Here is a 27620-nt window from a genome sequence, read left to right on the forward strand (position 1 = left end):
TTTTTCTGTGTCAAGTTAATACAGATTTAAAACCTGGTTTCTGTCACCCCCACCCCTTCGTTCGGAGGCCCACAGGCAATGAAAGGGTGAAGAAGCCAAGCCAAGGCATTTTTAAAGATGTTTACTCATAAACATTATGTAGTAAATCCAATTGTGGGGTGCTGGTTGTCCAGCAAACTCCTAGTTAACCAGCAAACATCTCCCATTCAAGGTTCTGAAACATGCCCCAAGATCAGAACAGAAAGCACAAGACATGGTGTGTCGTTTCTATTTGAGGCTCAGTTTGAGCCCTATGACCTGGAATCTTTTTAAAGGAAATACATGCTTGTGTATTTATGTGCCACCTGGCCCAGGCAGAGGCAGGAATCAAAATGGCCAGCGATGGTGACCAGAGGGTAGACTGTCAAACACTAGTTAGGGCACAATGCTGTGACTACAAAGTGTTCTGCCGGATGTGCTACTGGGTCCCCCACATCCCAAGTCTCATGCAAACGCTATCTTCACAAGAAAGGTGCGGGGCTCCGTATTTCTGGCACCGAGTCCTGAACTGCCCACCTCCTCCCACCAGTGCAGCACAGATTGCTTATTCCCTCTTGCAGGAAAAGAAAGCCCAAGCCTGGCCCCGAGCAGCTTGCCAGGGAAGCCAGTGTGTGCCGAGAGCTGGCGTGAGCTACTCATCCGTCTCCTGTGTCCAACCCCCACTCTTTACGCTTCCTGTCTTCATTGCAAAGCATGGCTCGCCAAAAACACATGCAGAGAAAATGGTTTCATCAAAATTCCCTTGCCACAACAACAACAACAAAATAATATTACCCTGCTTTCATTATTCACGATCTTTTATTGAGGCAAAAGGCAAATATCATTGAGCCAAACCTGAATAGACAAATATATACAACCACTGCTAATTTAATATTTTGTGCTAATGGTATACGCTGTAGATACAACCCGAGGAGTAAATTACAATCCTATCAATAATACAATCCTATCAATAATCCTATCATCGATGCGCTTGGGCCAGGCCAGGCGCAGCACGGCCTTCACGAAGATGGTGAAGCACGTTGCTCAGCGCGCCCACCACCTCGGCGCGGGCGTAGCCGCAGGTGGCGTGGAAGCCCCCGGTGGGGCGCTGGGCGATGTAGCCGGCGCTCAGGCCCACGCACAGCGAGATCAGGTCGGAGAGCATGTTGAAGGAGTCGGAGAACAGCGCGATGGAGTTGCCCAGGTAGCGGGAGACCAGCTCCGCCACGAAGAAAGCGACGGTGAGCACCAGCATGAAGAGCAACCGGCACGTCTTGCCCGAATAGCGGCCCATCTCGCCACTAGCTGCTGGCACCGGCCACCGCCCCGGGAAGCACAGCCCGCCCCGCACGCAGCCACAGGTGGGGGCGCGGCACGGATCCGCGAGGACCGGTACCCGCCTCCTGGGCTGTCTCGCCTGCCCAGCTCCGCCGCTTTTTATAACGCGAGGCCGAGCCCAGCCAGTCCCCGCACGTCCAGAGTCTAAAGGAGTGGCGGCGGCAGTATCTGAACAGCCCGCGCGCCGCCTCCCGCGGCTCCTTTCCTCCTTTCCCCTCCCTCGTGGCCTTGGCCTGACGTGGCAAGTGGCCACGAGCCTATGTCTCTGCTTCTGGGACAGGACTGTGCAGAGAGGGGCGCTGTGGGGGAGAGGGGGCGTGTCTGGATGTCAATCTTCACAGACCCCCTCCCCGCGCAAAGGTGGGATTCACCCAGACACCCCTCGTCTGCGGGCCCTCAGGGTCGCCAGTGTCCTGCTGACTCATTGATAAGGGCCTTGGCTGCTGTGGGGTGTGTTCGCTGCGGTGGACGTGAACACCTTCGAGTACGTGCCCAAAGGCACCTTGCAGGCGCAAGGTCCTGAAGCACAGGCTTGGGGCAACCCTGCCCTTGAAGATGCTTCCTGCTTTTCATTTCGTGATGTGAACTCATCCCTCATTCAGCCCTCCAGCTTTTCCCCTAACCTCGGGATAAAGCTATTTAATCCTCTCTTGTTCCTCACAGCCATCATAAAGGGTGCAAGATCATTCCTATTACCCCCTCATAGCACGGGAGTGTCCCCATTCCCCTTCAGGATCTTCGCTGTCAACGCCTCCTTCCTTGAGTGAATCGCAGGCAGCCCTCAGGAGTGCACAGACCCCACTTCTGCAAGCATGCACTCCCACCCAGCACTGAAGGCTGCCCTACTCTGTGATACACACAAATCCCTTGGCCACTAAAGAAGCCAGGGCTGACCTCCTCTGTGTACTTGTCTCATTCTCCATTGAAGAGAATATTCTATTCAGCCTCATGTGTCCCTGAGAGCATGACCTGATAGTACATGAAGGTTTATTCCGAATAACGACTTTTTTTTTTTTTTTTGAGACGGAGTCTCGCTCTTGTTGCCCAGGCTGGAGTGCAATGGCGCGATCTCAGCTCACTGAAACCTCTGCCTCCCAGGTTCAAGCGATTCTCCTGCCTCAGCCTCCAGAGTAGCTGGGAATACAGGCATCTGCCACCACGCCCAGGTAATTTTTTGTATTTTTAGTAGAGACAGGGTTTCACCATGTTGGTGAGGCTGGTCTGGAACTCCTTGACCTCAAATGATCCGCCCACCTCAGCCTCCCAAAGTGCTGGGATTACAGGTGTGAGCCCTCGTGCAGGGCCAAGACTCTTCTACTGACAACAGGCTCTGTTCCAAATAAAAGTTATCCAGAAGGGAACTGCCTCCAGGACTCTGCAAGAGGCTGAGGAAGGGACCCTTCACGAAGGGTGTCTGCTGCTGGTCTCTTCCAGCAGTGGAGGTTTGGGAGGCCTGGCTCCTAGGTTTCTTTGTTGGTTTCTTTTGTTATCTCATTATCTCATCCCACAGAAGATTTGAAGGTGAAGTCTGGTCATCTCTATTCTCCCCCCTCAGCCCAAATCCCGGAACTTTAATCATTCCTGAAAAATACACATGTAGTTTTGGCTTGGAAATGAATAAAAACGTTTCATCCAAAAACAAACAAACAAACAAACAAAAAAAACCACACACGGGCCAGGCATGGTGGCTTACACCTGTAATCTCGACACTTTGGAAGATGACTTGAACCCAGGAGTTTGAAATCAGCCTGGGCAACATAGGGAAACCCTATATCTACACACACAAAAATTAGCCAGGTGTGTGTGCCTATGGTCCCAGTTATTCAGGAGGCTAAAGTGAGAGGACTGCTTTCGTCCAAGAAGTCAAGGCTGCAGTGAGCCGTGATGGTGCCACTGCACTCCAGCCTGGGTGACATAGCAAGGCCCTGTCTCAACCCCACCTTCCCCCACTACAGAATCCATGAGCAGAACTTCCTAACCTCTAGCCCTATTCATTGTCCTTAGCCTTGTAAAAGATAGTCTTGTCTTTCAGTATCTCTGAGGTCCGTAAAGCATCCTTAATCCAAGGGTCTCACCTTACACCAGATAAGCCTCCAAACTCAGAGGGGTTATTAAACATTCCCATCTCCAGGAAAATATCTGTATACTGAGAACTAGAGAAAATTGATCATTGGAAATATTCTCTAAAAATTAATATAAAAGGCCAGGTGCGGTGGCTCATGCCTGTAATCCCAGCACTTTGGGAAGCCAAGGCAGGCGGATCACCTCAGGTTGGCAGTTCGAGTTCAGCTTGACCAACATGCAGAAACCCTTAAACATAGCCCTTAAACATATTAAAAGATACTCAACTTCACATATGATGAAAGACACGCAAATTAAAACTACTGTTGCTGAGGCAGTAGGGAAATGGACTCATTCATCACTGGTGGGAATAGAAAATGGTAACAGTCCCTTTAAAGGAGAGTTCAGCAATAGCTCAACAGCAACAAAAATAGACAATTTCTCTTAGTTTAGCAATCCCGTTCCTAGGAATTTATTCTGAAGGTTCACCTCCAATAATGTGGAAACAATTTAAAAAAAATACTTGCATATATACAGGGTTCTCTATTGAGGTATTTTTGGTGATAGTGATATATTAGAAACAACCTAAGTGCCATACGAAGACTGGCTGAATAAGTAGCCAATATATGGAATATTAAACAAAATAATTAGGAAAATCTCCACGAAGTATTGAGTGATTTTTTTTTCTGAATATATTGTTAAATCAACAAGATACATATATCAGGGTAGTTAACATTAGCAGATTAAGTAGAAAAATCTCATCTTCTCAATAGATGCAGAAAATGTTTTCAATTACATTCTAATTTCGTTTATGATTTTAAACATAAGAATTCTTAGCAGACCAAGAATAGAACATCTTTAATCAATAAAAGGTAACTGTAATGACATTTAGAGCCTCAGTCATATTTAGCGATAAAATGGAAAACTTACCTTTTCAGATCAGGAACAAAACAAGGGTGTCTACTGTTATCTCCTTTCCTCAACAGTGCTTTAGAAGTGCTGGCCAGTGTACTAGTATAAGAAAAAGAAATAAAATCTAAAAATTAGGGCGGGGAAATCTGTCTCTTTATTTGCAGATGTTATGAATATGTATTTAGAACATGCAAGAAAACTTGTAGATAAGTCATTAGTATTAATAAGAGAGTAGGGTTCCTGAGTATAAAATCTGTACATAAAAATCACTTCTTCCCCCAGAAGAGATATTATTAAAAAATTAATCCTATCTCTCTAAGCAATAAGTGCTCAATGAAATATTATGCCTATGATAGTATAAGAAAATATCAAGTACCTTATAATAAACCCAACAAAATAAGTATAAAACTTTTGTGAAGAAAAGAATAAAATCTATCAAGAAAATTTAGAAATCTTTAAAAACTTGGTGGATCGGAAGAAGCAATTTCTAAAGATGTGATTCTTTCTAAAATTGACCTGAACTTCACTGCAATTCCAACAGGTGATTTTTTGTTGTTGTTTTTCTTTTTTTGCCTCAATGTCAATAAGGAAAATAATGGGAAATTAGACTGTACAATTATTCAATTAAATACACAACTATTGAGTTGTGAATTATTTTCTCCATCAATAGTAACTAGTGGCAAATGCCTGTAGTCTCAGCTACTCTGGAAGCTGAGGTGGGAGGATTGCTTGAACCTGGGTGGTTGAGGCCGCAGTGAGCTGTGATTATGCCACTGCACCCCAGCCTTGGTGACAGAGTGAGACCCTGTGTCAAAAAACAAAGTAACTAAAGGATTTGTGAATCAACCCTGGTGTTATATTTCTCAAACGTTATGATAATAAAACAAATATTTAAGAAGGCTTTTTCTTTGTTCTACCACTTCATATTGAGATGCAAAGTATATTATATAAATGAGTATATACAAAGTTTATGCATATGTATTTGAGTTATTGATTATATGGTAATTTATAATGGGGCTTCCTAGAGTGACTTGAATTTCTGACAAGCTTGAGTAATTTCTGGTTTAATGGTGACTGTGAAACATGGAAGTGCAGATTTCTCTTGTGTGTTAGTAAATATTTGAAAAGAGTAATGCCAAGTGTTTGGGAGTTTGGGAACCAAGATAATGCCTGGCTAGTTACTAAGTCAGTTACGAGCAACACTGTGTCTTCTCTGTGTTTGTTAAAATGTTTACTCTGAAATGACAGGAGCTTTATTGCTTTTTCTCTGTTGCCAGGTACTTTGTTACCAAGGTTGCCATCGGAACCAGGAATGACATTACTCACTATCCGAATTGAGAACATTGGTTTGAAAGATGCTGGGCAGTGCATCGATCCCTATATTACAGTTAGTGTAAAAGGTACGTAACTCTGTTTACTTTTTTTTCCTCTGGTAAATTTTATAATGCTTATTTGGGACTGTTTTTTTGGTGGTGGGGCACGGAGTCTCATGTGTGTGACAACTCATTTTAGTTCATTCTATGATGAGGCAAAGTCCCTGTAAGAGATCATCACTTCTTCACTGAACACTTTGAGAGATTTACTTATTTTCTTATTTATAACTTACATTCAGTTTTGCTTTTGAGTTTTTCTTTGTGTATGTCTTTTTATTCTTAAGATTCTGTCTAGGGTTTTGGCTAGACATACACATCGTCTTCAACAGCAGACTCATCCTTCAGGATACAGGTTAACAGAATGTTTCTCACCTTCCAAAGGTGTGTGGGTTTCTTTGCAAAGCCCAGCGTTCTGTTACCCGCTTCCTCCTGCATTAGGCCTTCTCCTTCCTGTTCAAGAGAGAGTTCGACATCGGACAGTCCTACAGAGGTGGATGAGAAACAGGCCTTAAGTAACTCATCAGTGAAGACAGGGAGCTAGAACAGATCCATAGCATTCATGCTCTGAGTTTAATCCTGTGGAGCATTCAACAAACGAAGTGCTTCTTATCATTCACTAAGTCACTATGGTTAGGAAGCATGATTATTCTTAGGATTTGTTTATTTTTTTTTTTCCTATCCAGTGTGGCAGTTCATTATTTCTTAAAAACAACCTTTTTACTCTTTCAGAGGGAAACCACATTGGTTGAATTCTTTCTTTGTTGCCATTCATACTTAGTACTTAACAGTCTTTTAAAAATACTTGCTGGATAATCAAGAATGAAGTTGTCATACTTCTATCCAGATTACTTTAATCTGTAATTTGAGGCCAGTAAAGAAACAGATAGGGGAGAAATCAAATGAAGAGAACTTTTGTCAGTCATAGAAATAGATTCAGATTCAAAACTTTATTAGTAACAATTAAAATAAAAAGGAACTGAGCGACAGAGAGGGATTATTATTCACTAATGCTGTGAAACTTTTATTTCTGATGTTATCAGTTATCAAATATACGGCCTACCGGAAAGTATATATATTCTACGTTATAGTTTAATAGGTCATTTAAAGAACTGCTTATCTCATTCAGAAATGTACACTGTAAAACAAAGATATTTAATGATAGTGTAGTAGCTGTTAAGTTACCTTTGCATACATGTTGAAGTAAAATGTTTTTGTAAATATCTTTTAAGAACTGGAACAATCAAATGTACTATATTGTTTTAAGGTCTCTAAGACAGATCTGTTGAATAACACATAAACACTTGAGTAGTCACTAAATGAGTCCATGTTGAATTTGATTAAACTGGAAGATTCCTGGATCCAGGAAATTAAAACCATACACAATAACTTAGTGTTTTGTCTAGTTGGTATAAAACAGTTTATATTATAACAAATATAATGAGAATTTAGACAATATGTAAAAACGTATTCATTAATGGAAGGGTTTCATTGGCAATTCTCATGTCCGTTTTTGGTCCTTTGACTTGAATACAGCAGGGGGATTCTGATAATGTTAGATATAAAGGGCTTTCCAAACCATGCACTTGATCAAGTTTGGAACTTAGGGGTAGAGGTCCCCTTGAGGCATATTAATTACATTTTAAGTTTTTATTGCAGACAAAAATATAGTGGGCTATTTCCTAAGAAAAACAAAAAGTTATCATCCTTATAAAGTTCTTCTCTATAAAGATCAAATTTTATGTTCTACAAGCTTTCTTTTCTACCTGATTGAGAGAGGCTTCCTCCTTCCCACTGCAAAGTCACCCATCCCTCACTCAGCCTCTCCAATGCCTCTGTGGTCACCAGCGACTCTTCAGGTACCTGCTCATGTCAAATGGGAATGTCTGTTAGCCCAAGAATTTCCTCTCCGCTTTCTCCAGGCATCCTTATGAAATGTACCCTCTGTAGTTCGCAGGGTTTTTTTTTTTTTTTTTTTTTTTGAGACGGAGTTTTGCTCTTGTTGCCCAGGCTGGAGTGCAATGGCAAGATCTTGGCTCACTGCAACCTCTGCCTCCCAGATTCAAGCAATTCTCCTGCCTCAGCCTCCCAAGTAGCTGGGATTACAGGCGTGCGTGCCACTATGCCTGGCTAATTTTTTTTGTATTTTTAGTAGAGACAGGGTTTTACTACATTGGTCAGGCTGGTCTTGAACCCCTGACCTCAAGCGATCCACCCACCTTGGCCTCCCAAAGTGCTGTGATTACAGGCATGAGCCACCGCGCCCTACCTAGTCTGCAGTTTTTAAGGCTGTATATTTGAATGTTCTTAAATAGAAACTTATTTTCTCTTTAGATCTGAATGGCATAGACTTAACTCCTGTGCAAGATACTCCTGTGGCTTCAAGAAAAGAAGATACATACGTTCATTTTAATGTGGACATTGAGCTCCAGAAGCATGTTGAAAAATTAACCAAAGGTTTGTAATCTTAAATAATAATTGGCTTCTTTATGAACAGAATTCTCATCTTACTTGTGTTTGTACATATGGTGGACCTAGCATAGTTAGTATCTGGCAAAAGCAAATGTCACATAGTGTTTATTGATTTCAATAAAATATACATATTTTTTAAATGTGGGAATTAGGAATTGTGTTATCTACTTGTCTAGTAACAATGTTATGTAGTAAAACAATCTTTAATAATAGAATTTTATTGTCTTTACCAAGAAAACAAAGTTTTTCACACACTGAAGGTCTGTTTCCTAAGGCTCCCTGATGATTGTGTTGAATATTTCTAGTATTTGGTAGAACGATAACTCGACTTGCAGTTAACTGTCAGGAAATAGGAAAGGACACACATTTCTGAAATAGTGAGATTACATTTCCAAGCGCAGTTCTCAGGATTAAATACTTCCCCATGCTTTTCACCCAATGAGAATTTCAGTGTTCTCCAAACAGGTGGCTTCAGAATCCCTTTATCACCTGAGGGTTCAGTTGCAGTTTCTGAAATTTTCAAGCTCTGTGGGATATTCAAGTGCCTTTTGAAGTGACTCCTCAGCTTGTGAAATATTTCCTATTTCACTTCTCAAGTCTGGTTCTGCTGCCTCCTCTGTTCCTCCACTAAGAGACCTTTCAGTGCTTCTGTTACAACAGTGGTCCTCAGCATATGACCCCTGGGAGAGCTGCAGCAGCACCTGGAACCTTGTGAGATGCCAACCCCAGACCACCTGAATCCAAAACCATGGGGACCAGCCTAGCACTCTGTTTTAGGAAGTGCTAGGAATCACCCTCTAGGTGATTCTGACATACACCAAAGTTCCAGAGTGGCTGTGTTAGCAGACTGTGTATGTAGGAGTGCTTATTAAATATTGTTGCAGAAATTTCAGTTATGAGTATGTCTTCTGAACAAAACTATTGATTTGTTTCATTTCTTTAACTCCATTGCCTTAAGAAATGTTTGTGATGTGGAGGGGAGAAGGTGAAGTGTTTCATGGGCTAACTTTTCCGTTTTATTACACTGCATTCTTTCTTAATGGCTTGACTCACCAGAGAATAAAAGTAGAACTAGATACAGAATTTGAGTCTATTCAGTTTTCTCTAGCTTCAAACTTACTGTTTACAGTTACTGTAGTTTTAATTGATATTAGTGTTAATGAACATACTTTCATGTTTACAAACATTTTAACTTAATCTTCCCAGGATATTCTTATTTCATATTTTGCTCTTTCTTATAAATAGCATGATGAGGGACACAGGAAATGTATTATTTACAGGTGATGCAGATGAATAATTTAACTTCCTCAAAATGATGGTAATATATTTAAACTTTAGCATTGTTTTCAAATGTGATTTATCTTCACATTTATTCAGACCTCAAGACACAACCATGAGGAGGAGATGGGTTTCCTAGCTGAAAAGACTCTGCTATCTTAAAAATCTCTGAGGTTTTCTAGTGACAAAATGCCTCTGTGATTCTTGTGGGAGGGAGAAGAGAAGGCACCATTTGTAGAAATGACAAGGTCACACACCTAGGGAAGAGATGTTACCAGTAACCTAACTATTGTAATCCTTTCGAGCGTGTTGGGAGTAGATGGCTGAATATGCCCATCTCTCCCTCACCCACATCCCAGTGTCTCCTGAGCGATTGGTTTTGCTTTCCCTCCTTGTCATGTGACATGCTCCATTTGGACCCAAGTGCCAGTACTGTACATACATTTCTGAACATTGCTAAACTTCTAGTGACGTGTGAGTTTTGTCATAAGTGAAAGTACTGAATGTATGTTGTCTTTGAAAGCCAAGCTCCTGCACTCCTCTGGTTAAGGCAGTATTTAGAAGTAGTCGGTAAAGAGTGAGACTGATTTCCTTCCTTCACTTTCCATGCCTTCTTTAGAAATTCATTTTTCTTGGCCACATTGATAAAGCAACTTATTTCTCTCTTTTTAGCTTTTTTTCTGCAGGATTGGGGAAAAGTTCATCTGTTGGACTTTGGGGAGATAGAACTGTCTAAATTTCTTTTCTTTTTTTTTTTTTTTTTTTTTTTTGAGACAGTGTCTCACTCTGTCACACAGGCTGGGGCACAGTGGCACAATCATGGCTTACTGCAGCCTTAATCTCTCCAGGCTCAGGTAATCCTCCTGAGTAGCTGGGACTACAGGCACACACCACCAAGCCCGACTATTTAAAAAAAATTTTTGTAGGGGTTGGGGTCTTACCATGTTGCCCAGGCTGGTTTCAAACTCCTGGGCTCAAGTGATCTGCCCACCTTGGCATCCCAAAGTGCTGGGATTACAGGCATGAGCCACCATGCCTGGCCAGAACTGTCTGAATTCTCATTATCACTTGTTCATCGGAGGAGAGGGGCAAAATAAATAGACTTGCTCTTTGAACCTTTGTCTTCCACAGCACTGCCTTAACACAAACATACCATTCCAGGAAAAACATCAGAACAGTGCTTTGAATACTGAAAAAGTTATTAAGGAACAGATAACATTTTACAGCTGAACCAGCATGTGATTTATGTTGTTTAAATTCCAAAATACCCCCAAGACTGAAGTTTTAAGTTTTTGCATTGGGGTAAGGGAAATGATTCAAGCTTAATTTTTTTTTTAGGAACTCTTTTAAATGGATTTTCTACCTAAGGAGTTTCTATGGGTACTGAAGTATCTTTGTTCTTCTATGGCATTTCATGTTTTATAGCAGCTTGTGATTCTACCTGTGTACATAACTGTTAGACATGCTTGAGGCAGTCTAGCTAAAGAAGTTTTGCTATTGTTTGTAGAATTGGATGATAAGGAGACATGTCACTCTACTCAGATACAGAGAGTTTGGGGTGACAACCATATTAAGTTATTGTCAAATCATTGAGGCTGGCACAAGTTGCTTTGTTAAACTATGCCAGCTGTAGCTGTTCGTATGCTTCTGGTGATCAAAGAAAATGAATTGACACACCAGTGGTTTATGTGGCTCATTTTAATTCCTTAGGTGCAGTTATCTTCTTTGAATTCAAACACTACAAGCCTAAAAAACGGTTTACCAGCACCAAGTGTTTTGCTTTCATGGAGATGGATGAATTTAAACCCCGGCCAATTGTAATAGAACTGTAAGTGATGTGCATATAGAATTAGTACTAATTTGATGGTGACTAGTTTATCTTTCTTCTTAATCCCCCATATCCAGTATTTAACCCTGGAATAATTTAGTATTTTAAACAATGGTCTTTCTGTTGTAATGTCAGATACAAGAAACCCACTGACTTTAAAAGAAAGAAATTGCAATTCTTGACCAAGAAACCACTTTATCTTCATCTACATCAAATTTTGCACAAGGAATGATCCTGACATGAAGAACCTGGAACTTCTGTGAATGTCACCACTCAGTAGAAACCATCATAGCTCTGTGTAGCATATTCACCCTTCAACAGCAGGAAGCAAGCCGTACCCAGACCAGTAGGCCGGAGGGAGTCCTTTGCAAACCTGTACCACAGAATCAAAGTCCAGCACATCACTGATGTATAAGACTCCTTTGGATACAGGTCTCTTGTAGATTTTGAAACATGTTTTTACTTTTCTATTAATTGTGCAATTAATAGTCTATTTTGTAATTTACCACTACTCCTACCCTGCTTCCTGGAACAATATTGTTGTGGGATGTGCTCATCTTCAGACTTAATACAGCAATAAGAATGTGCTAGAGTTTACACATCTGTTCACTTTTGCTCCAATGTGCTCTTTTGATTTAACTTCAAGCTTTGGGTTGATGTGGGTAAGATAGTGTCATACTGCTTTGAGAGGAATTGGACCAGTTCTGCTGCCTAAGAAGGTCTGTCTGGATATTTATGGGCTGCTCCTCTGAAGTGGCCTAAATTCACCCTGATCTGATAGTTTTTCCTGCTTAGAAAGTGTGCCTTGGCCAGATCAGTATCCCATAAGGGAGTGTTACCTAGGTTGTAGCTGTGATCGTTTCCAGATGACCAGATTCTTTTTCTGAAAGTGAGCATATTTTTAGTCATGTTGATTAGCCGTTCTTCTACATCACATTATTACTCTTTCTGATGATGATTCTAGGGTTAACACTGAAACCATCTTAAAAGAATTACAAATTTTTAGATGGGTTTACAACATCTTCTAAATAATGTAATCTAAAAATAATTGAGTCAGATGCTAATGAGATACTGCAGGTAGAACTGCTGTTTTTCTGAACACTGATTGTGAAACCTTAAAACCTGCATACCTCTTCTTACAGTGAGGAGTATGCAAAATCTGGAAAGATATTCTATCGTTTTTATATAGGTAGATAGGATTGCCATTTATTTCCTACTTAGATATACTGACATTCATCCATATGAAAATATGCAGGTCATTAGCTTACTATAACTTGACTATTTACTTTTGACTTAATGGGGCAAAAAGAAAACTTTCATAGTACACGAGGTGGATATTTGATACACAGTACATTAAGATTTGTGGTGGGCTTTCTGTGGGTTAGATGTAAAGCCCACATATTTTAATATTCACTATTTTAAATGAGCAATGCATGAGGGGAAGGCAGTTTCAGTACCTGGCCTATTTCTAAACTAGTGTAATCTCCCTAGTCATACCATTCAGTATGTTTGCTTTTTTAAAGTAAGTCACCACAATTAAGTTGTTTTAGCCCTTGCACTTCAAGAGATCTAGTCTTTACTTTCAGTTGTCTGTTAGGTCCATTCTGTTTACTAGATGGACGTTAATAAAAACTACGTGAGCCTGAAAGAATTCTCGGCCAAATTTCATCTTGTCTCTCATCTTGGTTGGATTAATTCCAAATCCTAAAAGGATTCAGTCCACAGTAGCTCTGGGGGATGAAGAATTTGCCTTACTTTGTTCACTCAGTTAAGACTGTGAGTTGTCAATTCCCTAGACTGTAAGCTCTTCAAGGAGCAAGAAGCGTATTTTCTCCACGTCATGTAATTTTTCTAAGGTGCTTGGCAGCACTCTGTACCCTGTGGAGTACTCAGTACCTTTTGTTTGATGTTGCTGACAAGACCTAAAAAACAGTCCCTTAAAAAAACCTTAAAATGTAGCAAAAACGATGTATTATTTTTTCTCTTTTCTCATAAACCATAAGGTATGTATATCAAAGTGATAACTTATATGAAGCATCTACTATCCTTCACATAAGTATGGTTTATATGAACTACAAATACCTTTCATCAACATTAAAGAAGCTTAAATTTAATACTGTGTGATTAGCTTAACTTTAATTCAGCCCCAAATGTAACAAAAAAATGAGGGATTGTCTTGAAGTTGACACAGAATATACCACATCCCACAAATTAAATTTACTTTCCAATGAAAAAAATCAGCCACTGATGATATAACTACAACTATAGTAGATCTGTTTTTAGGCCAAATATTGCTGCTTCATAAAGAAGACAATTTTAGCAACTAAATCCAGACACAATTAGTTGGCGATTGACTTCTGAGAGAGATGAAACTTTAGAGATGGAGAAGTTATTTGACTGAGGGATGATACTCCCTGTACCATCTGCATATTTGCACCCTGCTTGGGCTTTGCTGTAGAAATGGTGCAATCAGATGGATGTGAGAAGAAGCAATTATGGACTGGTTCACAACTTCTCAGATAAGCTACACTGGAATCTTTACCAGTTTACCAATTCCTCAGTGATATAAGATACAGAAAAATCAACAAAAAAGGCTTTAGAGGGGAAAAATACTCTAATTTTTAATTTTAAAAACAGATTTAATTTACCTTTCCTACTTACCTTCCTAGATGGCATAATCTACATTTAAATGACATTTAAAATTAGAAACTGGCCAGGCTCAATGGCTCACGCCTGTAATCCCAGCACTTTGGGAGGCCAAGGTGGGCAGATCACCTGAGGTTGGGAGTTCAAGAAACCCCATCTCTACTAAAAATACAAAAAAATGTAGCCGGGAATGGTGGTTTATGTCTGTACTCCCAGCAACTCAGGGGACTGAGGCAGGGGTATCACTTGAACCTGGGATGCGGAGGTTGAGGTGAGTGACATCATGCCATTGCACTCCAGCCTGAGCAACAAGAGCGAAACTTTGTCTAAAAAAAGTAATAATAATAATTAGAAACTATTAATAACTTCAGCATTGTTTTGTGATCTAAAGAGACTGACAGGTAAACTCAAAAGCTATATTTGTGACTTAATCTTATTTTACATAGTTAAAAGTGGCCTATGCCCTCTATGGAGTTTTCCTCTTAATTTCTTCTTGATATTAAATGAGAAGAAATACAGACTGAATTCTCTTTTCCTGAAGAATTCATATATTCCTTATGAACTGTGAAAGAGTTGTCTTCTTTAAAAGGTCCTTATCTTTCTAAACTATCTTCAGTCTTTTAGTATAAAGAGAAAATTTTGTTTCATGTCGAAGCTTTTACTCCTTTATACAAGGTATTAATCGATTAAATATCAAAACAGCGACAAGTCATACACTAAGTTTCAAAAATATTACATCATAGGGCTTTAAAGAATGGAAGAATATAGCCTAGCAATTAAGGAAAGTATCAGCCTTTTATGATCCTAATCTAAATCTTAAACTCCTTAAAAGGAGTGCTATTATTATTGTAATTAAAATATCTGAAGAGTTCTTAGAAACATAGTTTTTAAAGAAAGATTGTTTTAAAGACACTGTGTAGTAATAAATTAGACTTTTAAGTATGGTGCAATTACAGATAGTTAATAATTTTTAAATGAAAGCACCAATGTTTAAATATTAATTTTGGAATCTGTTGTCCCTGCTTCCCCCCAAAAAAGAATTAATTTCAACCCTTGGTTGCTGACCTAGGGCATGGTGTAAGCATCACAGCCCTACATCATTCTTTCTCATGGCGTTATAATTTTCCAATCCTTTTTTTATATTCCTTGAAAATCAGTGGCAAGGTATGGGAAAGATAAGAGACCATACATTTTAACATTTAAAAAAGATTTTAGTACTCTTATGACACATCGTTTTCACTTTTCTGTTGTGCGCCCTTTCTACAGGAATGGTGAAAGCAATAGAACATCAGGTCAAACGACTCTTGCTACTAATGTAAACTCACTCTCTGAAAACCATTCTCAAATAGACAATAAGTGTCATAAAGCAAGTATGTGAATGCTACACAAGTGGGAACCCACTAACTTCTTTGAAATAAAAAGACATCGCTTGCAGAGTTCACAGGTGTCTGAGGGCAGCAGCCGGAAGTGTGCTGCCAGCCACCATCTTCAGTTCTGGGAGACTGAGTTTACATGTTTTCCAAATGGCACAAGGCTCCGAACAGTCCAATGAATCAACAGACACTTGGGAAATATTAATAAACAACTTTTTATGAACTATTACTACAAAGAACTTCAGCAAGAGGGGAGAGAAAGTTTAGTAATCTTTTAGTAAACATTTTTAGCCTAACAGTCTTTGGGACCAGATAGTTTTTAAAAAAAAACAAAAATGCTTATAAACACCATTGCTCCGTATTCAGCTGGTGTACACTAAAAACAGGATGATGGAAATACATGTTCTTAAAGCATTTCCACAGGAAATGTTCATATTTTTCATGACATTCTAAATCATTTAGCAATTACAATGCTACATTACCTAAAACACAAGTATTCTTTATTGCACATTTCAAAGTAGTAAGGACGCTATATCTTAAAAGGTGATTTTTATTTAGGAAAGAAATGACATTTTTGAATTGTTTGGCTCAAAAATGCATACTGCCAAGGCAGCTTAGTTCTAACAAATCTTTTAAAATAAACATGGATTTTGAAGCCAATGAAGTCCTTTATTGTAATAAATAATGCACAGTCCTGACTAGTGCTGAGAGGCAGGAGGAGGCTCATCTATAGAGCCTGGCGGTAGTAAGCCTCTTGTGGCAAGTGGTGGTGGGTAATCCTGGGGAACATGGGTAGGGGGTGGTAATTTGGTACCAGGAATAAAGTACTCTCTTGGGCCAAGAGGACCTAAAGGTCTAAATGGTGCCTGTAACGCCCAAGGGTGGAGTGGCACGTCCCATCTTCCTGGTGCAAATTCTCTTAAGCCTAGTGGTGGATGCATACCAGGGCCTGGGAAACAAAAATTATGTCGAGTAAATTCCTAGGAACATAGCTAAATTAAGATGATGCCAGGTACGTTAATATATTCTGTCATCCCTTTTTTTTTGGAGGCAAAGTCTTGCCTGTCAGCCAGGCTGGACTGAAGTGATCATGGCTCACTGCAGCCTCAATCTCCTGGGCTCAATCGATCCTCCCCTCAGACTCCAAGTAGCTGGGACGACAGGTGCAAACCACCACACCCAGCTAATTTCTGTATTTTTTGAAAAGACAGGGTTTCACCATGTTGCCCAGGCTAGTCTCAAACTCCTAGGCTCAAGGGATCCACCTGCCTCAGCCTCCCAAAGTGCTGGAATTACAGGCATGAGCTACTGTGCCTGGCCTGTCATTTTTATCTTGAGACGGATATGTACTTGGAAGTACTATATACCATAACAAGAAGATAGACTAAATATGGCTTCATTGCAACCAACATTTTGATAAATTCCATTGTTTACTACTATATATTAAGAATTTATGTAGTAGCTCAACATGTGCCTAATACATGCCATGAAAATCCAGGTGCTGGCCCTGCTGGAAAAGGTCTTCCAGCTTCATCTAATTAAATCAGCAGTATTCATTAGATAGCAGTTAAAATCTTCCTTCTCTTTCATATCTCCCTCCTTTGTATTCCCCAAGGTGAGGGTTGAGGGTTTTATCTTTCCCTCTCTAATATTCTGTGACCCACTGCTCATGCTTCTGTTGTGGGTGATTAGAAGCTTTATGTTGTAGATTGTGTATATCTGTGACCTACAGAACTTCTTAATTAGGGGATGTGTTTTATCTACCTTGCTATCCATTGCAGAACCTAGTACACAGCCAGAGATGTTCAAAAAACATGTGCTGAATATTTCTGGCTTTCTATAAATAGCCTCTTTCCTTGTTCTATTAGAGACAATTATTGCCCATCTAATCACAGGACATTATGCAGCCCCATTTGTGTCTTAGGAAACTTGGGGAGAAGTTACGATGTACTCAGTCAGCTTCATCGCTGCATTGCAAAGCCCAGCAATTGCAGGTGTTTCAGCAAGGGATAGAGAGAGAAGATGACCATGCTTTACAGGTCAATTACTACTGTCCAGATCATCTTACCAAAGGGCGGAGGAATTCGCCGAGGCCAAAAAGGTCCACAAGGTCCACAGAGCTGAGGTGGTGGTCGGTATCGAATGGGTGGTGGTACAGGGCCTCCCATGGGGGTGCTCATAAGAGGGACTCCTGGGAAAGGAGGGGGCCCTTTTGGAGTCATATTAACCTGCAGAGTAGAAGTAATTGAAGTTTTGAAATACTCTGGTGTGACAGACAAAAGTACTAACACCAGTAAAAACTAAAACCCAATGAAGCACATGTCAAGCACTTGTCCAAAGAGCAGAATCAGTGCAACAACTACCACTCTCATTTGTTCCCACTGACAGCTTAGAAAGGTTAAAAGTATGTCACAGGAGTGAACACTTTTGCTATAATCGTATTATTGCTTATATCTGCAATGGAAGGGCAAGGAAAGGTTACAAAGGGAAGTCATTCCTGACTAATACTGTCTCTACGGCAGTCACTCCTTCTGCACATCCCTCCCTCCCCTCGGAATAATTTCCATATGTAGAATGCGGAGAATAAAAGGGAATGAAAAATCCATTCTCTACCATGTAATAGCATTATTCAGAGTACCTTCAACAGGCCTTACATATGTTAACTCAAATTCTCCTATCTCTAAATCTCTAATAGGACCATCTTACTCTAAATATGCAGGAACACAGGCACAGAGAGTATTAGATAATTTGCTGACAGTCACACAGCATGTAAGAAGCTGGGCTGGAATTCAATGCCAGGTTTGACTCCAAGGCCATGTTCTTCCCACCTTTACTTCTCCTCTCTAACAAAGTAGTCTCTACTCTCTTTGAACTCTTCTACTTCAAAGAGGTCTTGGCTCTTATCCAAGCTGCCCTTGGATAAAAAGATTTCTCAAGAGATGTGTATTCCTCGAGTCACGTGCTGGAACTCCGAAGCATTTTCCAAGAGAAACAATGTTATATACACAAATGACACCGGCACACTCTAATTACATTCATTCACTAGTAATACTGTCTACTAGGAGACACTGACTAATCATTTCCTATGGGAAAGTGGTTTGGAAACTCTCATTCATTAAAATAAATGTACTTTGATTTCAATACAGAGAAGCATGGTGAGGTCTGACCAGAGGACTTACCAGCCTTAACAGCTACACAAGTTACAAGAGAATACACTTATGTGAACGCTGTTTAAGGCCACTGCTGAGAACTGGCCCAATGGGTAATTATAGATTTCCACTACTCAGTACTGCACTTCCAACAAACATTCTTCTGTTATCAATCTGTAATTTCAGGTCATTCAGAATAGGTTTTGCCTAGTATACAGTTGAAGATATTCTTAAACAGCACATTTCCAAAGGAAGACATAACAATGAATTACACAACTTACAAAGAATTTACTTTGCATAAGAGCATTAAACACTGAAATGCAGAAGTGTGGGGACTTTGCACTTTTGTTTAAGTTAATTACAGTTACAGCAAATGCTCTACACAGGTTAAATGTCTAATCAAACAGGAGAGGGAGAAAAGGCCAACAAATCAGTCAGATTTCAGCAACACTCCCAAGTCAAGGACAAAAGTAAGATCAATATCACCAGGCAATTTATAGCCCAGTTAAGTCCACACTTCTAAGTACTTACCGCTACTGGATGCTCAGCTGAAGATGTAATGGTAGGAACTGAGGGGACTTCAGGCTCTTGGAGAACAGTTTGCTTTTTTAGAAAAATAAATAAGATAGGTCAGATAGAACACACAAATAGGAGATGAAGCAAAGAGAGAGTTGTAGGAAAAGCTACATGTTCTTGAAATAACTATTCAAAATGGGTGCATTTACCTTGCTTTCATCCATCATCCGGGCAGGGGAAGAGCCTCTTGAGCTGTTGTTCATCACGGCCGCTGTACCAGGTCCTGGATCTGTCAGAGACCAGAGAATTGACATAGGCTTATTCTGACTTGTGTACTCTATGAGGACGATAAAAAAAAAAAATCCTCTCCCCACTTCCTACATGGTTTTAGACTCTTTAAACACTCTTGCTCCCTTACCAGAAGGAGAGGGTTTCCCAGATGCCTCAGCTGACCATCAAGAATGAGTCAGTGGCCCATCCACAGATCCTTGTGAAAGAAATAACAGAGCCCTTGTATGTATTTTTCAGAAGAAATAACAAATTGTAGACAGGTTAGGGTTCAAGTCCATCTGGAAAGCAACATTAAAAACGGGTCTCCCGATACTCACGAAGGCAAATCATTTATAATTTATGCACGGACTTAAAGAATTAAAATAAGCAACACCTTGCACTGAAAGAACAATAAACCCTGAACATTAATGGCTCTGGTCTATACTTCAAGCTATAGACTTCTATATACAATATTCTACATTGTGATTTTTGTTCAGTGTATACGTAATCTGAGTTCCATATCTTACTATTGTAGACATATTTAGTATTCAAAATAGACTCAACAGCATTTCATACTATAGTAATGAGAAGTGGAAACATGTATGTCTCATAAACTATAAAGTTACGAAGGCAAATACAGTTGATTCTTGAACAATACAGGGGTTAGGTGTGCTGATCCCCTTTGCAGTCAAAAACCCACATGTAACTTTTGACTCCCCAAAGCCTACCTACTAATAAATAGCCTACTACTGACCAGAAGCCTTACCAATAACATAAACAGTTGATTAACACATATTCTGTATATATATATTGTATACTGTATTCTTACCTTAATAGAGTAAGCTAAAGAAAATGTTACTGAAATCCTAGGAGGAAATGTATGTACAATACTGTATTGTATTTGTCTATACTGTAAGTGTACAGGATCTGTTTACAGGAGGAATCATGTGATAGAAATGACAGATAACTGCTGCTGCACACTCCAGTGTCTGGTCTATATCAAAGCAATTCAGCTTTTCTAGTAATGTCATGACTTTGCTTCTTGAGAATACTTCCAGCATCACTAGCGGCATTTCATATGGGCCACGTGGTGTTATTCAAGGTTTATGTTATTGCACTAAACATAAAAAATACACAACAACTGTGAAAGATTATGTTTACATGGAGATTAACATACACGGTGTTTAAAGCCGATACTCGCCACACTGGAGCTCACTGCCATAGCAACAGGAGGTGGCTATGAAATTATTACAGTAGTACAGTGTATACTACAGCTAACTTTATGCATTTACGATTTAATACTGTGTCTTTACATGTGTTTACTTTCTCCCAATTTGAATGGTGTCACGTATATCTGTGTTTGCCCAAGTGTTGATAAACTTTTTAAAATAGATTTTTGTATTTTTACAATAGTATATGATAAAATAGACTAGTATCTACATATATTTTATGCATTCATGACATACCTAAATTTTTTCTAGTATTTCTAGGCTGTGTGGTTCATCTGCAGGTTCTTTCAAATTATTGCAAAGTTCCAAAAAATTTCCCAAGGTATTTTTTGAACAAACTCTGCATATAAGCAGACCTGCACAAATCAAACCTGTGTTTGTTCAAGGGTCAGCTGTATTTGGGAGAGGAATCCCACAGAACTTAATTTAAAGATAAAGTAAAATTTTTTTACACTTCATAGTAAAAAAATTAAAAAGAAACAAGAAAAGGACCTTAATGGAAATAATAAATGCTTTTTGTTCTAAAACAAACCTTGCAATTGAATACTTATCCACCAAGACAAATTAAGAAATTTTCTTTTCTATACTGGACAGACCCAAATTCTAAAGTGTTGTTTGCATTAGAATCCTCAAATAAAAGGGAAAAAGCCACCTGAAACAGTATTGCAAGGACACGTGAATGCTCACCAAATCTAGGCATATCTCTTCGACTGACAGTAGCAGAGAGCAGTCTTGCAGGTGGATCCACTGTCAGTGGAGGGGAGCATTTTCCACCGCTCACAGGGGATGGGCCAAAAGAGCCATTCTGGCTCAGAGGACCTAAAGATGACAGCGTCTTGTTACCATTTTAAGACAGCCTTTTTTCCTTAAGTTCTTGAGATTATTCCTAGGGTATCATAACCATTACACACAGAAACAAAAGTCATTTACATACATTTTACATCAAAAACAGATTGTTACCCTTCACAAGGTGCTCTCTTACCTTTCCGGGGAGGGTTTGTGTATTTGGTCTTCCCGGCATTGGTCTTACAATCACAGTTTCTTCCTGGAGCGTTGCCATCTTTTGTGTTAATTCCAATAATTTTGAATATAGAGAAAGAGTATTTAAGAAAGACTTAAACATGAAACAGAAACCAATTCCTTAAGAGATAACACTGAAAACATAGGCATCGAAATCACATACTTGTGTCTCAAGTTGGTACCTTCCCTTTTCTCTTTGGCTATAGCTCTTTCTGCGGCATGAGCTTTGAGCTATTGAAGAAATATATTCAAATTAAGTTCTAGGAGACTATGCACCAAATACAGGAAAGAAAAAAGAAATCTTACCCAGTTTTCAAGAGCTTTCTTCTCATGGGTAGTGACCTAAAAAAGATAATACATCACAAATATGCTTCCAGATTCATTATAATCACCTGTATTAATTATCAAAGAATTCTGGGCACTAAATAGGAGACTAGAATCATTACCTGGTTTTTAAACAATCACTCTGTTTTCTGTAATTCATCCTCCAATTCTTCAATTCTCCGCCTAAAAATTACACTTAGCTTTATGAGTTAAGGCTCAACCAAATAAAAACCCAAACAATATGACGATGTTAACACTTACCCTAACAACTGGACCCTAATAGAGCTACTTCAACTGTTCCTAAATATGTTTCTCAAATAATCCTATTATCTTCCACTATAAACCTTTTTTTTCCTTTTTACATCCTTTAATTATATCATAAAAAAATTTCCCAAAGGTAGAATTACTGGGTCTCTCAAATGGCAAAATCACTTTAATGGCTTTTGATACATCATACAACAAACTGCCCCCCTCCCCACCCTCAACCCCCAGAGCTGTTTGCATGAACCAAGTTCCCTTACAGTTTTGCCAGCACTGGGTATTTGTTAATATTTTTCCATTTGTTAACTTAAAATTTAGTTTTCCTTTTGTGTGAATTTATGTATTCATGTCCACTGACCATGTATTTACACTTTTGTGCTTAAAAAAAAAAACTAGTTTCATTAGCCAGTGACACCATCTTAGAGGGTGAACATACTTGTAAGTTTTTACTTCCTCTGCAGCCGAAACTGCCTTTTCATCAGCGGCTGATAGCCTCTGCTCTCGTTGTTGCCGCTCATACTCTTCTTGACTTAATTTCCTAAAATAAAACCGGTTGTCAGTGAAAGTATTTCTCTTTTCCTTCTGGCATTCTGTCTGAATGCCCTATTAAAATGTCACTTCCTATCCTATTCTTAAAAATGCACAGACATTCATAGGAAGGAATTCAAAGTGTCCTTTAGGATAAAAATCCAACTGTGGCCTGTTGATACATCATCTGCATTTTCTAATGTCTCGTAATTCTTTCCTCACTAGTAAGTAAATGTAATAAACAAACACTGTGTGTCCCATGGGAAAACTGTTGTGTTGAAATGATGAACGCTCACTTTTCTTCAATGTAGAAAGCCAGGACTGATCAACCTAACACAGCTAAGCTTATTAGGATAAAACAGGAGATAATTACTTCTCTTATTTTTAACCATGGAAAAACCACTAATTAATTTTCTTATGCGCTGTTTCTCAATCCAAGACTGGTACCATGATAAAGACAGCCAACGAAAGGGCTTTTTAGAACATGCCTTCTAACTGTACAGTTAACCACAGAACATTTTCACACTTCAGATATGGAGCTCCCCTACCTATTTCAAAGGAATCATGATTAAGCAGATAGACAAATCTGAGTATTGCCAATGTCTGTTGAACAGAAAAAGAATCCAAACTGTCCCATAATCAGGGTGCTATGTATTGAAAATTGGTTTTAACCTGATAGTTTTCAAGCTCAAGATGTCAACATACTGTAACACAGATTGTAAAGGCAGCAACATTTAATGGTTTAAAAGTGCTACTTGTAGTTACCCTTGTACTTCTTTATTCATAGTTCTGATACAAAAGCTACTTGAAACTTTTCTATTAATTGGAAACAATAATAGAGGAGCTATAGTAAAAAAGGTTATTACACCAAAGAGAAAAGCTGATGTATTCCTTTATAACTGCACATTTAATATTTCAGCAATGTTTTGTGAGTGGTTATAATATACTAGTTACCTTATAAGAGGCTAAGATAAAGGTTTGGGTATGGTTAAGTACCACCTCTGCACTAAAAGAGCTCGCAGTTGAATGTATATAAGGTGCGTATAAGAATAGAACAATCCCTCCCTGACTCTGGCTTAGGAGGGGATGTGGAAAACACAAGTCTTAAAGAAAGATTCAAGAGAATTTTGCTTCCAATAATGGATGAGTTAGTCTGCAAACACTGAAAATAAGAACATATGGACAAAAATATAAAGAATGTGCTTGAAGGCATCAGAAAGTTAATAAGGCAGTGAAGAAAATCCAGTAGGAAAAACCACAGAATTATAAGTAAGTCTGGCATTTTAAGCCATTGTCCCCCAGGTTCTTCCACACATTAAAGATAAGCCAAAGTGAAACCAAAAAGAACTCAATTAATGATTTCAGCAGATTAGATAACTGAGGTGACATTTTAGCACATTGGAAGACAAGTCAGAAAACATCCAGAATGAAGCAAATTCAGGATATAAGAGAACTGGGCAAGGGGTAGGGATGAGGGATCCTAGTATGTTTAACGGGATTCTCAGGACAAGAGAGAATGAAATGGAATTAATATGTGAAAAAAGAGGCCCGAAATTTAACAGAGGTTTATAACCTCAAGCAGCATAAATGCAAAAGCAAAAGCAGGGGGGTGGGGGTGGGGGAGTGATGACAAAATCCTACAAGAGGCGCCTCCCAACAAAATTGCTGAAAAACCAAAAAGAAAAATGACTAAAGGCCGCTAGGGAAGGCATGATGCATTTGAAAAAGAGAAAATAAGAATGATAATAGATTCCTCAAAGAAACTTTAAAACCAGAAGATAACTGGTTTTCTTTAAAGTGCCGGTATTAAACAACTATGAAAATTCCATAACCAGTAGAAAGATCCTTTGAAGGCTGGGCACAGTGGCTCACACCTGTAATCCCAGCACTTTGGGAGCCCGAAGCAGGTGGATCACCTGAGGTCAGAAGTTCGAGACCAGTGTGACCAACATGGAGAAACCCCATCTCCGCTAAAAAAAAAAAAAAATTAGCTGGGTGTGGTGGTGCATGCCTGTAATCCCAGCTACTCAAGAGGCTGAGGCAGGAGAATCACTTGAACCTTGGAGGCAGAGGTTGCAATGAGCAGGAATAGCACTGTTGCACTCCAGCCTGGGCAACAAGAGCGAAACTCTGTCTCAAAAAAAAAGATCCTTTTAAAATAAGAGTCAAAATAAAGACATTTTCATACAAAAATGAACTCACTGAACCTGAATTAAAGTATATTCTTCAAATAGAATGACAGTGATCGCAAATGGAAGACTGCAGATGCAGGAGAATAAAGTTTGATAGTAACTATAAATATGTATGTAAATTGAGGATCAGCAGGATAGCACTGTAAAACACAAAACATTTTGTGGAGTTTGAGCTATAGAGAGCATTTCAATACATTACCACAGTAACATTTAAGTCAGGAGGAAGTTAAAGCCCAGAAAGAGGTAACTCCTCGGCCTGGTGCCTGGTGTGGTGGTTCACGCCTGTAGTCCCAGCACTTTGGGAAGCTGAGGTGGGCAGATCATGAGGTCAAGAGATTGAGACCATCCTGGCCAACAAGGTGAAACCCCGTCTCTGAAACGAAATACATCTCTATTAAAAATACAAAAATTAGCCAGGCATGGTGGCGGGCACCTCTAGTCCCAGCTACTTGAGGCAGGAGAATCACTTGAACCCAGGAGGCAGAAGTTGCAGTAAGCCGAGATCGTGCCACTGCACTCCAGCCTGCCGACAGAGAGAGACCCTGTCTCACAAAAAAAAAAAAAAAAAAAGAAAAGTAACCCCTCTATGAAGAGAGGTAACTCCCTTATGTCAGACTTTGTAGTAAGTCCAGGATACATACTGTGGCCTTTAAGGTAAATACAACAAAACAAGTATAACAACTTGTAACCACCAAGCTTAAATAGAGAAGAGCAGAAGAGTTTAAAATACTCTAATGATTCAAAAAAAGGAAAAAGGAACACAGAACAGGCCATTAAATAAACAGCAGATACCAATATGTAGATTTAAACTCAAATTTATTTTAGGAATTACATTTAAGAAGCAAATGAGTGCTCAGTCTGTGTAGCTACCTATTTATTTATGCTACTCACTCCAAGAAAGATTTTTAGGAGCACGAACATGTGAGTAGGTAGGTGACTGCCAGGCAGAAACAATAAAGGACATTTTACTGCAGAAAAAACAGCATACAGAAAGACAAAGAAGTTTAGAGTGGCATGGAGGAACTGTTGAGTGTCTGCAGTTCAAGAAGCATCAGAAGAAACTGCAGGAAGTGTACCTGGAGAGGCAGCTCAGGGATAGCTGAGGGGAAAGTGGCCTCTGTACCTGTTAAAAACTAAGGAATTGACCCTCAAGGGAATGGAGCATACTTGATAGATTTTAAGCACATAATGACATGGACAGACTTGTATTTTAGAAAGTTCACTCTAGCAGCTATAGAGACAATCTGAATTCGGAAGCACATGTATAACAGACTGAAGATAGACAGGTGATTAGCTAGGAAACTGGCATAAAAGATGATAAGAACCTGAACACACGCAGTGACTTTAGGGGTAGAAAGCAGAGTAAAAACCACACATGGAGACTGAATGAATGTTGCGGCACATAAATAGGATCATGAAGAAAAACAGTTGCCATTTAAATAATTCACATTACTAATAGAGACAGAGAAGTGGTCTTTTTAAAAAAGTAATGAAATGAGGAATGTCTCTCTGAAGCAGGACAGGCATTTAGAGCTGGCCTAAGCAAAATCTGGAAAATCTAAACCGGCCTCTTGGTGAGCAAAGAATTAGAGAAAAAGTTAATGGTATAGTTTTAATGTTTAATGGCATACAGCAGTAGCAGACTAGGCATTCTAAAAGGTTACATTTGCTTAGCAAGAGAGGTCTCCTCACACACTGCCATATATACCATAGAGTAAAATATAAGAGCAAACACAAATAGTAACTGCCACAGACAACCTATTTTTAGAGAATTCAGATGTTTTTATGGAGAAAAAAACTTGAATTATAAAAATATAGTTTTCAAAAGATACCTAGCTCAAAATTTGAGATGTGTATTTCAGAAGATTAGTATCCAAATATATACACCAAATAGTTCTATATTCAAAACTACTCATCTTTGCCACAATTACGTTTAGTCTGAATATTTGACTCCGTGAAATCCAAAACTTAATGTACCTTTAATAAGTAAAATGTCCTTTTCTGAAGTTTTTATTCTACTAAAACATGTCATACAAATCACTCAGACTTTTTAAAGGAAATTATGTAATCGACCACAACGGAAGGAAAGTGAAGTAAGTGGTGGAGCCACAGAAAAGGCATGGACAGATCTTCAAAAGAGAAGCACTTCCACAGCAGTAACTGTCAGTCCCAGTCAAATGCTCCCTCTTACATGAGCTACAGGCAACAGTTTCTGACAACTGGTTAGGAAGGAAAGAAAAATGCAGGTTATGAGAAAGCAGATAGGAAGAAAGACAAATTTGTACTAATTAGAGATGGAAAAAAGTATAAATAATCCTAAAAAAGATAACATTGTCTATATTAGTACACCTTTATTTAGTCACATGACAGTGAACAGTAAATGAAAACCTTACTTTTGCAAAGCCATCTCCTTCTGCTGATACAGTTCATTCAGAATCTCCACTTTCTGCCTCAGGGTTCTGTTCTCATCTTCCAGTCCAACTCTGGCAGATTGTAGTGAGTTGCAGTCATCTTCCAATTTCTTTATCTGGTCTGCAAAGGGTCAAACATTTGAGCTCTATGTGTGTGCACAAGAACTTGAGAACTTGGGGTTTGGTGCTGAGAGAAATGAGAAGTATGAAAGCAGGAAACCACTCTTTATCTATCTAATGCAATTTTGCATCTTTCCAATATATAGCAATTTCTTCTCAAGAAGCAACCTACCTTCCAGGTTATATTTAGTGGACCTGGAGGCTCTTAGCAGATCGTAAAAGGTTTAGATCCGCTTCAACGACCGATATTGCAGTCTGTGTCTAAAAATTACAGAAGAGAGAAGTATTCATATAAGTGAGACAC

At 39.3% G+C, this 27620-nt stretch overlaps 2 protein-coding genes across 2 annotated transcripts in view; one reads left to right on the forward strand and one right to left on the reverse strand.

Moving 5' to 3' along the window:
* The first annotated feature begins 5435 nt into the window (after positions 1-5435).
* Positions 5436-13242, forward strand: LOC100399763 (axin interactor, dorsalization-associated protein-like). The gene is made up of 4 exons (XM_008985607.5): positions 5436-5729; positions 8034-8156; positions 11160-11277; positions 11413-13242. Exons 1-4 carry the CDS (start codon positions 5642-5644, stop codon positions 11507-11509), a joined length of 426 nt encoding a protein of 141 aa, XP_008983855.3. The 5' UTR covers positions 5436-5641; the 3' UTR covers positions 11510-13242.
* A 2251-nt stretch (positions 13243-15493) lies between these two features.
* Positions 15494-27620, reverse strand: part of LOC100386064 (transport and Golgi organization protein 1 homolog) — a 51800-nt gene continuing 39673 nt past the window's right edge. Inside the window, 15 exon segments of the mRNA XM_054248203.2 lie at positions 15494-16245; positions 17365-17524; positions 18977-19048; positions 19171-19250; positions 19380-19448; positions 21148-21279; positions 21443-21460; positions 21463-21544; positions 21646-21711; positions 21787-21822; positions 21927-21987; positions 22502-22603; positions 27179-27317; positions 27489-27529; positions 27531-27577. Of these exon segments, the coding sequence (XP_054104178.2) occupies positions 15995-16245; positions 17365-17524; positions 18977-19048; positions 19171-19250; positions 19380-19448; positions 21148-21279; positions 21443-21460; positions 21463-21544; positions 21646-21711; positions 21787-21822; positions 21927-21987; positions 22502-22603; positions 27179-27317; positions 27489-27529; positions 27531-27577 (1356 nt within the window). The 3' untranslated portion in view covers positions 15494-15994.

Source organism: Callithrix jacchus, chromosome 19 (assembly GCF_049354715.1).
Source record: "Callithrix jacchus isolate 240 chromosome 19, calJac240_pri, whole genome shotgun sequence".
Lineage (NCBI taxonomy): Eukaryota > Metazoa > Chordata > Mammalia > Primates > Cebidae > Callithrix > Callithrix jacchus.

Coding starts and splice junctions, on each gene's coding strand:
- LOC100399763 (XM_008985607.5), top strand. CDS start 5,642: ATGACATTACTCACTATCCGAATTGAGAACATTGGTTTGAAAGATGCT. Junction 5,730..8,033: donor TATTACAGTTAGTGTAAAAG/GTACGTAACTCT, acceptor TTTTCTCTTTAG/ATCTGAATGGCATAGACTTA. Junction 8,157..11,159: donor TGTTGAAAAATTAACCAAAG/GTTTGTAATCTT, acceptor TTAATTCCTTAG/GTGCAGTTATCTTCTTTGAA.